The sequence below is a fragment of the Pocillopora verrucosa genome, chromosome 8 (assembly GCF_036669915.1).
Source record: "Pocillopora verrucosa isolate sample1 chromosome 8, ASM3666991v2, whole genome shotgun sequence".
Lineage (NCBI taxonomy): Eukaryota > Metazoa > Cnidaria > Anthozoa > Scleractinia > Pocilloporidae > Pocillopora > Pocillopora verrucosa.
In genome coordinates this window covers 15,193,142-15,205,583 of record NC_089319.1, presented here as the reverse complement: position 1 = coordinate 15,205,583, position 12,442 = coordinate 15,193,142, and the positions used below count along the sequence as shown (strand labels likewise).

The 12,442-nt window shown below is 34.6% G+C and overlaps 2 protein-coding genes across 2 annotated transcripts; one reads left to right on the top strand and one right to left on the bottom strand.

Annotated features, from left to right (window-relative positions):
• The first annotated feature begins 47 nt into the window (after positions 1-47).
• Positions 48-8,976, top strand: LOC131785041 (N-acetylglucosamine-1-phosphotransferase subunit gamma-like). Its single transcript, XM_059101885.2, has 10 exons — positions 48-140; positions 939-999; positions 1,636-1,684; positions 1,798-1,831; positions 2,538-2,592; positions 3,196-3,279; positions 4,208-4,304; positions 5,068-5,182; positions 6,040-6,311; positions 7,739-8,976. The coding sequence occupies exons 1-10, from the start codon at positions 62-64 to the stop codon at positions 8,117-8,119; spliced, it is 1,227 nt and encodes a 408-aa protein (XP_058957868.2). The 5' UTR covers positions 48-61; the 3' UTR covers positions 8,120-8,976.
• A 663-nt stretch (positions 8,977-9,639) lies between these two features.
• On the bottom strand, positions 9,640-12,325 carry LOC131785042 (large ribosomal subunit protein eL18). The gene is made up of 6 exons (XM_059101886.2): positions 12,170-12,325; positions 11,975-12,082; positions 11,756-11,857; positions 11,257-11,380; positions 10,315-10,384; positions 9,640-9,765 (listed from the first exon to the last, which is right to left on the bottom strand). The coding sequence occupies exons 2-6, from the start codon at positions 12,014-12,016 to the stop codon at positions 9,690-9,692; spliced, it is 414 nt and encodes a 137-aa protein (XP_058957869.1). The 5' UTR covers positions 12,017-12,082; positions 12,170-12,325; the 3' UTR covers positions 9,640-9,689.
• Positions 12,326-12,442: the final 117 nt, after the last annotated feature.

Below are 12,442 nucleotides of genomic sequence, written 5' to 3'. Positions count from 1 at the left end.
AAGCTGGGGCTGAGATGACTGCTTTACATAGCTAGTGCAGGCGCAAGTTTGGAAATACAAAATGGAGGCAGTCATAGCGCATAATGCAAGACTAAGCCATGGTTTATTTGCCATTTTTATGTTATTCTTATTTATTGAAGGTAAGTCCTGAATATTTTCATGTCCTCTTTCGACCTAATACTACCTCCTTTGATATCTAGCTGCAAATAATTTGTTTGAAGTAATTTATCAGTGAGGTGTTTTCTAAATATACATTTTGTACCTTTCTGAGCTTTAGCTTACTACTTAGATGCACATGCAGTGACTAGACGTTATATTCAAACAAACATTATGATGAAAATGCAGTCTCTATATTATTATGATTTAAATGGTAATAACCAGTGACGATCTGTCTTTTTGGCCACCGTTTTGCAATCACGCTATTCTAATTAAGGTTATTAGCTTCGTAGCTCACGTTTAGTCAGTTTTAGTGTTTCGCTCATGATCCAGCTTGAGAAACTGAAACAAATCAATTCGAACAACAATAACCATAGGGTGTAGGTCCACAGTGGATACTACTGAGATACTACTACGATTAAGTGGCGGTGTATTTTATAGTTTTATGGGTTTAAGGAACGTTCATTTGTATTTGATAGTGGAAAGCAGACAGTACCTCGTTTTCCTTCGCGACTGGTGCAGTGGTACGAATAGAAATTAGATTTAAAGTCATCAAACAAATGGAAAGATTACTTTGGATCAGATGATGACCTTGATGAAGAACTAGTAATTTTTTCCACCATTCTTTCATTTTTGAAAGTCTGTTAATTCTCCCTGTAACTATGGTGCAGGCAAACCATGCACCTGTCCAAAAATTGGGACAGAAATAGATTATGCCCATAGCAACTGAAATTTTCTTTACTTAGTTAGAAACTTTAATGGTCTACATAAAAATTGTTTAGTTTCCGGGCCTGAAAAGGTGAAAATTGTTGAAGCACCAGCAGTCTACAGATCTGGACAAATGTGAGTTTACTCTTAGACTAACAAAGCTTAACCATTGCAAGATGACGTAATGATGATTGACATAAGGACATTATTTGAAAGCAGGAATTAATGTATTTACCCATACACTGGTTAAAGTACAGTATCAGTTTGAACAATGGCTTACTAGTGACTGATAACCTCAAAATAATGAAAAACAAACAAGGGCATTGTTGGACAAAAGGGAAGAACTTTTTCTATTTAACTCTGTTTCACACATTGTTGGTCAACTGGAAAATGTCAGTTGTGCATAATAAAACTGATTTATATTATCTTAATTAGCTCAAATATCATGGTATTAAGTTGGTTCACAGATTTCTTGGGGTCTGTTAATTTGGTTTTTATGAAAGGCATATGTACCTATAATCATATGAGTTGCACCTTGTAGTATACAGATAGTGATAAAATCAACAAAAACAGATGATAATGTGATGATCATATTATTGTTAGATTCTGTTAATTAATGATCATAATGATAATTATAATAATAATAGTGATAATGATAACAATCATTATGATAATGATGATAATAATAATATTATTAATAGTTATATATCAATACTCTTGCTTGCAGTCTGCATGTGCATTTGATACATTGTTTGCTTTTTGCTTTGTCAGGAGTAATAGTTATCAGCCTGCTAGACATATATCTCAAAGTGAAACTAAGGTATTACTGTTTAACTTGCTCAAGTATTCTGATAGTACTATTGATAGAGGCCTTTTGTTTTTCATATATCATATGTTTCATGGATTCTAGTCATTTTTGTGTTTACCTTATAGCTTGCTGCCAGAGTAAAACCTAGTGCTGTGTCAGGTAAACAAAGCACTTTTTTTAATATAAGCATTCTTTCCAGCTAAATGTATCTAAAAATGGAATCATATTTTCTCTTTGCAGTCTTGGTTAGAATGCTAAGCACAATGATGGGTAGTTACCGGAATTACTGTAACTGTGAAACTCAGAAAACTGAGAACATTTTGATTCCATTCTGATAGATCAATTGTATCCTGGTCACTCAGAATTAAGTCTAGAACACTCAAGGAAATCTCAAAAGCACAAAGTTTACTGTTTCTGTTACTGTAGTTATTGTAGTTACTGTTACTGTTTACAGTTCAGTTGCCTTACGCCTGAGTAGCTTTTTTCTTTAAAAAGCAATAATTTTCCACAAGTACTTCTGGTGTGCTTGGTTTCTGAGCTTCACAGTAAGTGTTCCAAGGAACCACTGGGAGTTTAAGGTGTCTATGACTTTTCAGCCACTCAACATTAATATGCATTTTGATTGATTTTTTGACCATTCCAATTAACTATTAATTTCCAAGAATGCCTGAAAGATGGTGTCATGATATATGATAGACTATTAAATCTGTGAAAAACAGAGCAAGGTAAGGTCACCAGCTAGAGCAAGTTTTACAACTGAAATAATTTTTGAATTATGATAGTTCAAAAAGGAATTATGACACCTCTTGCCTTAATAAAATGTCCACTTGTATTCAAAATTAAACTAACTTTTTGTGCCTTGCAGGTCCACCACATCTCCAAGTGTTGGCTGGAAAATGCTTTACATTGATACATAATGGGTAAGATGTGAGTCATAATTGTGTGTTAAATCATGAGAACTTTCAGATGACATGTGTTGTGAAACATTATTTTTGGAGTATGATTGGCTGAGTGAAGTACATCTTTTAAATGATCTGCAACATTTGATTTTCATGTATTATTGCCTCTTCCTTCTGTCCACTGTAAATATTTCATAAACTTGATTTACCATGTTTGATCATGATGATTGTAATAGACTATAATTATTTGATCAAACAAGTTGCACAGAGCCACCACTATATCAAGGTCACATAACAAAATTAAATCAATCATGTGATATAGCAGGCTCTTTGAACTGTCACAAGATGTTATACTAATATTTGTGTGGGTATAAAGGTTTTTTTTTAATTGCATTAAAAAGTAATTGAACAGTATTAACTTTATAGAAATACTTACATGTGTCATGGTGTGTACTGTAGTACAGTAATGCAGTAATGCCTAGCAACATGTACTTTGCACCAACCTGTACATGGGTGTCATATTGTTGAATTGAACCATTTTTGTCTAAAAAGATATCTGCTATGTGATCATTAATTCAGATCATGTAATAGTAGCCTTCAACACTGATCAAATGTGTCTTTTAGGTACAAGTATGAGTTTTGTCCATTCCACAATGTGACACAAAAGGAACAGACAGTAAGATGGAATGCATTTTCTGGAGTTTTGGGGTGAGGCATTTCTACTTTAATCAGTAATCATGTATAATTTGAATATGAAACCAGTCTTTACATAATGAATACCATCTATTTTTAGCAGTAGTGAAAATTCAGGCCTGTACAGGATTTGAACCCATGACCTCTGCCATGCTGGTGCAGTGCTCTACCGTCTGAGCTAAGAAGCAACTGGGAGCTGGTCATTGTATTGGTTCATAATGAACCCATGAAGTGATGAATTACTCTAACTTTAACCCTTCAACTCCCAAGATCTGATGATTAAATCTCCCTTGTGGCTGCTATGCATTTGATCATATGCACCTATAAAATGTGCATTACAAGTAATAAATATTATTATTATTATCATTATTGTAAATTGTCTACCAGAATTTTGTATCTGATCAAGATCTTCTTCCAAAAAGTTTGAGTAACTCATCACTTGTTTCTTGGACAACATATGAATATTATAGGAAGAAGTTACATGTTGAGTTGTTACTTCTGGGAGTAAAAAGGGCTAAAAGGACTTTTGGATTTTTCTTAATTATTTAAAAAAAAGCTCAGCATGTTCTTAAAACACAGTCATGTCTTTGAGTGTTTACATATGGTTGCTATAAAAAATGTCTTGATGATAATTAAAATCATGAGGACAGCTATGAAAATGATTAATGTACAATATGGTACTGAATTGTAAATCAATTAGAATTAGCAGTGGTGCAAATCAATATTATATAGTACCCATTCCAAATTACTAATCAAAATAGCTTCAATTAATTTACAAATTAAATTAAAAATTAATTTATTAATAAAGATATAACAGATATAACAGACTGATAAAAAATTGTTGTGTATTCTGAGTATTGACAAAAGTATTTGCAATCCCACCAAAATTGTTCTAGGAAAGATTAGAAGCATGCAACTGCCATGGTTGATTATTTTTTAACAGTGTCTGGAAAGAATGGGTCATTGTGAACAACACATTTGAAGCCATGCTGTTAGCTAATGGTGACATGTGTCCTGGTGAGAAACCAAGACAGACAAAGGTGTACTTTGAACTCCTCAGATTTTTTTCTGATTATTATATCTTTTGATAATTATATGTGAGGTGCTTTCTATTAGTATGAATAGCCATCAGATTTTATCTGCAAACACACTAGCCTAGCGAAACTATATGCAAAAAAATCAATTCACTTCAAGTATAGGTAATAACATGATTCCGAGTATAATTTGGTGTTAATAAGCACAAGTTAATTTTTCAAAGACAACAAATCAGAAGTGCATAATTTTTCCATGTACATTTTTACAGGAATAAACACATTGAAGCAAATTTGCATAATTAGCATGAGATTAATGTCACTCATCCTTTAAAATAAAATTTCTAATGTCACAACCTCGTTAATGGTGCAACCAATTTGTGTACTTAACCAGTGATACTTTTGCTGCCTCCTGTGTCAGTTTTCCTATTTCAAAATTGTTTTTAGACATAGTTTGATGCTCATTTATCGTTAATTTGTGTGCTCCTTCCAGTTGAATTATTTGTGGAAAGGGTCAGTAAAGACAATTGAGAAGTATAATTACATAAATAAACTACTTCAAAAGAGGAATATAATTGCTTCTCTCACGATGTGGGACAAACCATATCATGATACAAATAATTAATATATTCCTCTTTTGAAGTGTTATTTACCACAATAACTAACCACAACCTATTTTACAATATATATATAATGTTATATACTAAGTATGTAGCATTTTTCAACAATGAAGTATCAGTAATATAATATTGCTCCTTTTGAAATTCTACAGGTATTTCTTAGATGTGGAGATCATAACAAGGTTATCTCTGTAGTAGAGCCCACTATTTGTCATTATGAATTAAGATTTGAGACACCACTGGCTTGTCCTATAGATGCCTTCCTAGGTAATTAAGTTTTGTGTAATTACATCAGAATAGTTGTAGTAACATTTTGAACATACAAACATTTCAATTTCAATTTTGATATGATGTGGAATTATGAAAAAAAAAATCTTTGCTATCATTATGATAAGTGTGCACATTTTACATATTCATATACAGTCTTTCATTTCCTTTAACTGGGAAGGTAAAAAAAATCTCAATCAGCTTGATCAAGGTTTTGCACATGTAAACATTTGAGTATGAAAACCTTTTTACTCTAATGTTCTGAAACGTCATAGTAAAGAGCCAAAATTGTTACGTAGTATTTAATATTTGTAATAACAACTAATTAAAAACAAAATGGGGCAATGAGTGAGATTAATTTTTTTAACCCTGTTTATTTGTTTGTTTGTTTGTTTTTTCACACTGCAGCATAAGCTAAGTTTTAATTTAGAGAGGATAACAAAAACTGCATTTTAACACTGTCTCATTGTGTTTTTGCTACAAGTGTGCTCATTAAGAAATATTTTGCGATAGCAGAGTTTCAAGGAAAACTTCCCAAGGCAAATTTGCTGAAAAAAGAATGGCACTTTTAAGCCCTTATAAAAGTTTCATCACAGACCTCCTTTGTTAAGTGGAACAGCTACAGTAATGTTATACCAATTTTATAGACAAGGAAAATTATCCCTGAAGGGATAGAGAGGGGAAGAGAGGGGAAGAGGGAGGATGAGAGGGGATAGAGAGGGGAAGAGGGGGGATGGGAGGGGATAGAGAGGAGAAGAGAGAGGAATGTGGAGGATGAGGGAGGTGGCAATATGTTATTTTAATTAATGCAATTACATCCTTGATTGATGAAGTGCTTTAATGATTTCACTCTATAGTTTATCCAGTGCTAAGTGCTGAGGGCCAGAAAGAGTGGGAACAGATTGAAGAAGCACTCTATCGCGAAGAGCTGACTCTTCAAGGCTACAACAAGTACAGAAAAGCTCTTTTCCAAAAGGAAAACTTGATTCCAAATGACAGCAACAAGAAAAAAGGGAAAGATGAAAAAGGTAGCAAAAACAGCTCATTTGTAGGAGATCTTAACTCACACGCTGGCGATGACCATAAAGGAAAGATTGCCAGCTTTCATTCTAAAGAAGAGTGTTCCAAGGTATATGTGGTCCCTAAAATTTGATAATTTAACATTTTGAAGATAGAATTCTGAATCCTGGCAATTCAACTTACTTTCTGGTCTGCAAATTGACTATGGTCTGGTTTGTTGAACATTATCACAAATTTAGCATGACATCAATCAACCATCAGGGCTTAATTTTTCGGTAACCAGTCAACTCGCCGACGGACCAACTCGCCGACGTATAAAATCGAGTAGAGACGTCGGCGAGTTGGTCGTCAATCTAATACAACTCGCTCAAATTTTTTAAGAAAACTTGGCTTTCTTGATAAGATCTTTAGTAAAAAGCAATTCTTTTTATTTTATTAAAGATCTTGTCTAGAAAGCCAAGTTTTCGTTAAAAAAACTGAGCGATTGACATGATGAGTCTTTACTGTGTTGTTGTCACACAATAACTCGTTCGCGTCTGAAACCGTTAGAGTCGTTGGTGAGGTTTACTTCGCTTTATTCGCCTTAAGATCCTTATAAACTTTGTTGCAAATAAAATGAATTGCTTTTTACTAAATATCTTGTCTAGAAAGCCAAGTTTTCGTTAAAAAATCTGAGCGATTGACATGATGAGTCTTTACGGTGTTGTTGTCACACAATAATTATCTCGTTCGCGTCTGAAGCTGTTTGAGTCATTGGCGATGTTTACTTTACTTTATTCGCCTTAAGATCCTTATAAACTTCGTTGCAAATAAAAATAATTGCTTTTTACCAAAGATCTTGTCTAGAAAGCCAAGTTTTCTTTAAAAATCTGACCGATTGTCATGATGAGTCTACAGTGTTGTCACACAATTACTCGTTCGCGTTTGAAGCTGTATAGAGTCATTGGTGATGTTTACTTCCCTTTATTCGCCTTGAGATCCTTATAAACTTTGTTGCAAATAAAAAGAAATGCTTTTTCCTAAAGATCTCGTCTAGAAAGCCAAGTTTTTGTTAAAAAATCTGAGCGATTGACATGATGAGTCTTTACGGTGTTGTTGTCGCACAATAACTCGTTCGCGTCTTAAGCTGTTATAGTCATTGGTGATGTTCACCAATATTCACCAATGTTTAAGCTTCTGTTTGATGTTCACCAATGTTCACCAGTGTTTTTTTACTAAATATCGTTTACTTTTCTGTATGTTTAACTTCTAATAAGTTGTATTGGATTGACAACCAACTCGCCGACGTCTCTACTCGATTTTATACGTCGGCGAGTTGGCGTCGGCGAGTTGGTCCGTCGGCGAGTTGACCGTAATTCAATTTTTCGGTATGCAAAAAATGTATTATAGGTTCTTATACAAAATGGATGTGAGATGATTACTAAATTTTTTCAAGTGTAGCTCCAATAAATACTATTCAAAGAAATTTTTCATTTAAGAATTTTAGTTGCAAGATTATTTTGTCTGCTGATAATTGATCACTTTATTTCTTCGTAGGCTTACAGCGATCTTTTGGCTGAGGTACAAAAACTTAGGAAGCTCTTAAACATGAGTTGCTCTGGATGCAATGACTCTATGGATACCCACACAAATGGAGCTGTCCAGTCAAACATAGATTTTAAAAATATGACAGGAGTAGCAAGTAGTAACACTGAGAGATCTGTTAAGCAGAACCTAAAGATGCAAGAACCTTTAAGAGGTGACAGAGATAAACTAAAAGAACTAAGGAAAACTCTGGAAACTAAAGAAAAGAAGGGATTCCAGTCTATAGTAGAAAATCTGCGAGGAGATCTAGGAGTGAAAAAAAATCAATCTACAGATTTAAGGGAAAGCAAGCAAAGGAAATCTGATATTTTAATGAATGCCAATGAGAGCTAGGACTTAAAATGAATCAGCATGAATCTGGATCAGAGACATGATTTAACTAGAAAGTAGGCTTCTCTGACAGCTATATGTTCTTCCAGATCTTATAACAAAAGTACCAGGATATGGTAGTTTCGTTGTAAGATAAAAGGAAAGTTTTGCATCTTCATTGGAGCTCCAAGATGTACATGTAATTTTTGGAGACTGGCATGAAGTCTGGGGTGTTCTTCCAATCATTCTTCTTGTACCTCCAAAAATACTCGGGAATGAAATTGCTTTTTCTCAAGGTGTTTTCAAAGATGGGAGTTACATTGTCTTGTTTGAAAGTGAAATGTTAGTTAGTGGGAGCATGGCTGTAGACATTAAACCACAGAACAGTTTCATTGCCATTGATGGTTTTCCTTAGTCTCTTGGATCTCAATAATTTAACTTAGCCTTAGTCACTGTAAATCTTTCTCTATGTTGAACAATGGTGGCAAATCATCAAGATGAGTGGTTAGGATGGCTGTTGGGAAGAGGTTTGCTATATTTCCTCTGTTTCATATGATATTTCATTTGTCAGGGAAATGTTACTTTCATTCAGTAAAATAAAAGAATTTTGAAAACCAATGTTTGTAGCAACCAAGCATGAAGCAGTATTTCTATGAAAAAATACTCCTCTTTTGTTACTCAACTGTCAAGGGAGTGGTTTGAATCAGTTTTAGAGTAAGAACTTGAATCAAGTGGCTTTAGATTCAAGGTTACTTTTGCATGATTCAAGGTTGAGAAAGTTTCTTTTCTCACAAACCTTCTTACTTGATTTTGTGAACAAAATTCTAAACACAAAATTGTCAAATGAGGACAGAACTGAAGAATAAAAGTGGGAAAAATGACTTAGTTACCTTAAATTCTTATCTAAATACTTGCAGTTGATAAAAATTTCCAGGTTTACTACATACATGTACCTGATTAGCTGGTGTACAAGTGTTTGGCAAGTACTATTCACCTCAGTTGTGGGAATATTCTATTGAGATAGCTACATTGTTGAAAGCACTAGAAATTTTTTCCACAGTACATTTAGTCAGCACATTGCTGACTGCTGTTTGAAATGGTGCCAGAGATGATTTCTTTGCCCATTTGAAGACGATTTTTGAATGGTTAGATTACATTTCAGAATCTGATATGCTCAAAAGAAGTAGATTTTGATTGATACTTTTAACAATGGAGATAAAAATTGAATAGTTTTTGAAGCATATGAATCTGAGCATATACATCTCCTTTAGCACTTAAATGATTGACACCCTTGAAATCCATTCAATGTGATAATTTGATTTCTGACTTAGGGTAACTCTTGTAATTAAACTGAAGAGTGAATACTACTCTGAAACACACAGTGAAGTACACATTGCAAAAATCAAATTGCCATAGAATTACATGACTGAGTTTCACAGGTATGTGAGAGGGTAAAAGAGGTTTGGATGTCTAGAGACAATACTCATAGGCAGTTGGGGATGAAAGTAATAACTTAATAAAAAGAAGGAGGACATCCTTCAATATTAGGTTGAGAAACAACTTTATTATTGTGCATTTGGCCTCCACATCTTCTCTACACTTTGAAACCACGGCTCTTTCTGCGACCACGAGCTCTTTCAAATTTGCGTCCTTTGGAGCGAACATATGGCCTGTAAAACAAATGAAAACAGGATGATTACCACTATGGAAAAAACAGGTGAGCTTGTTGAATACAGACCTGTAAAACCTGGCTTGAACCAAACAGCTGGTACAAGTTAAAAAAAAAAAAACAGCTGTAAACCAATCAAGTTTCAAAACAAAAATGAGCACAAGTTAGAAAAGATTAGGGCTTTTTTCTCAGCTTAGACCTAATAAGTCAAGAATGACTATAAATAGCAACAGCACGATGATGACAAAGACAGGGAGAGATTCAGTGGCAGACAAATTCTCCCAAGAAAGGAACGTTAATATGCCCACATGCATAATTTGTGAATATAGGTTTCCCTTGACAGTTTAAAGTGCATGGTAGATGACAAGCCAATAATGATGAATTGGGGAACACTGAAAACCTCACAATGTCATTGACAAACTATAAACTTTTGTGACTCAAAAGTACACTCCTCTCTTTTTTTGTTGTAATAAGATTATATTATTCAAACTTCCTGACCCAATGTTTCCATGTACAATCTTCCTCTCTACTGACTTAAGTACACACTTACTTTGTTTTGCTGTGTGGAACACCTGGGGCAGGGCCAAAGTGTCTCACACTTTCACGAGCTTTCCTCGGCCCTAAAACAAAAAGACAAGTGTTTTGTAATCCATTCTGAAGAATAGTGGGAAAGAAGAGCTACTGTTGTAACCTTGAAATTATGGCAGTGAAATGTAGTGTTACATGAATGGATTAAGATTACCCACATCAGAATACCACTACGAATTCATCAATTGCTGTTTGCATTAGAAGACCGTCGTGTCTTATCATCATGTGCGGGCTTTCCTAGGACCCAAACCCATCACAAACAAAACACCTATCATACCATTTAAAAAAAGAATTGGAAATGAGCATATTGGATTCAGCCAAGTTCAAAGGGGAGCTTTAGTATGTTTAAGTAGCCTTCAAGGTGCTACAGAATTAACATCATGTCAATATGTATTATGTATATATATTATTTTTTTTCTTTTTGCAGAGTAACAAAGTCCTGTGCTTTTAAAAATGCTCAAAATAAAAGAAAACAGGTGAAAAACTCTTGTCAACTCTCTGCTAATCCACATCTATACAAAACTTCAATATATCATTAAAATCATGAAACCTAGTAACTCTGGTTCACTAGCACTGGGCTTTCAGTAACATTGCAGTTATATGCCCATGTTAAACAAATAGTTACTTTATAACAATAATACCTACACTTATAAATCTTAAAACCCTTGGGACCCTTTACCCATAAGAGCGTACTCACTTCTAACAGGAAAAATTTCAATTTACTCCAGCCTGTGGACCATCGCAATTTAAAAAATCAGCAACAAATAATTGCTGCTGAACAAAATAACACTTCTATTATTGAAGTAGTCTCCAGTCATACATCAATTTTAAGGAACCCATCTCTATTTCCAACTTAAGTTAATACAATATATCATTCATTCCACACCAGACACATGCAAATTACCTTGAAGCAACACAGTGTTGTTTCCTTTAGGTGCCCTCAAGGCAAGCTGGTCAAAGGTGATAACCTCTCCACCAGCCTTCAAAATCCTTGCACGTGCCCCCTCAGTCACATGAAGTGCACAAACCTTCAAGACAAAGGGGAAAGCATACACTAAATTACTTTAATCAGAAGGACACTGAAGAAAACTACTCACAGTCAAAGCTACCAGAGAAACTCCTGTTGCCTGCTAGATCTAACACTGGAGTGATTATTACATGTATGAGGCCCAAAAAACTTATCATACCTGCAAACTACTTTGCCCATTTGCAGTATATTGCCAAACCCAAACAAATTTTCCTCCCTCTTGTACAACAAAAAGTAGGTTTCGGCTATTATTTTCTCTCCAACATAATTTACCAACATCTCTAACTGAGCCAAACATCAATGGAAAAGAGCAAGGTTTCTCCAGGCATCTTGCTAAAAGAAAGTCAAATCACAAACCTATGGCTGTAGGACTAACCTTCAATGCCGGCACCTCATACAACCTCAAATCATCTGTGATAGTTCCAACAACAACACAAATTTTCCCTGAGAAGTCACCCTTTGCTTTCATTTTTCTCACCTGATGGAAGATACGAAAAAAATCAACAGTATATATGATTTCCCATTATGTACAGTGATCGATTAGAGAAAGAAAGAAAAAAAGAACTGATAACGATATAGAGGACGTGAATCTTACCATACGAGAAAGAGCGAGAGGTGGCCGATTCACACGACTCATGCAAAGACGTTTCAGAATAACTTTATTAAAAGTTGCATTTGTACGGCGGGCCAAGAAACGGTAGAGCTGCAAGAAGAAAATTAATTAAAATTCGTCAGAACTTCATCTCAACAAAAATCAGATTCAAACGAAGAATAGCCAAATACTACAAACCTTCACAAGGAGCCTCAGGTAGACATTCTGTGAGGCAGGCTCTTGTCGTGCCCTCTTCTTAACGTGCTTCCGTTTGATGTCTATCCCCTAAAAGATTAAGACATCATCACAGTGAGAGTTGTATTAAATGTTTGCAGGGAAATAAATGTAGACACTTCCATGATGACAAAGATTAAGGAGGATACTTTCGCCAAGTTGAGAATTAGTCCCATAACTCACCATTTTGAGGAACGAAAAGGATGTACGATGGTTTGGTATTGTGGGAAATTTACT

Bases quoted from the DNA above. Each gene is read 5' to 3' on its own strand.
- LOC131785041 (XM_059101885.2), top strand. From the start codon at position 62: ATGGAGGCAGTCATAGCGCATAATGCAAGACTAAGCCATGGTTTATTT. The intron at 1,832-2,537 runs GTAAACAAAGCA...TGTGCCTTGCAG, and splicing joins AAAACCTAGTGCTGTGTCAG to GTCCACCACATCTCCAAGTG. The intron at 4,305-5,067 runs GTGTACTTTGAA...GAAATTCTACAG, and splicing joins AGAAACCAAGACAGACAAAG to GTATTTCTTAGATGTGGAGA.
- LOC131785042 (XM_059101886.2), bottom strand. From the start codon at position 12,016: ATGAGTCGTGTGAATCGGCCACCTCTCGCTCTTTCTCGTATG. The intron at 11,858-11,974 runs GTAAGATTCACG...ATCTTCCATCAG, and splicing joins CTCTCGCTCTTTCTCGTATG to GTGAGAAAAATGAAAGCAAA. The intron at 9,766-10,314 runs GTAAGTGTGTAC...TTTGTTTTACAG, and splicing joins GTTCCACACAGCAAAACAAA to GCCATATGTTCGCTCCAAAG.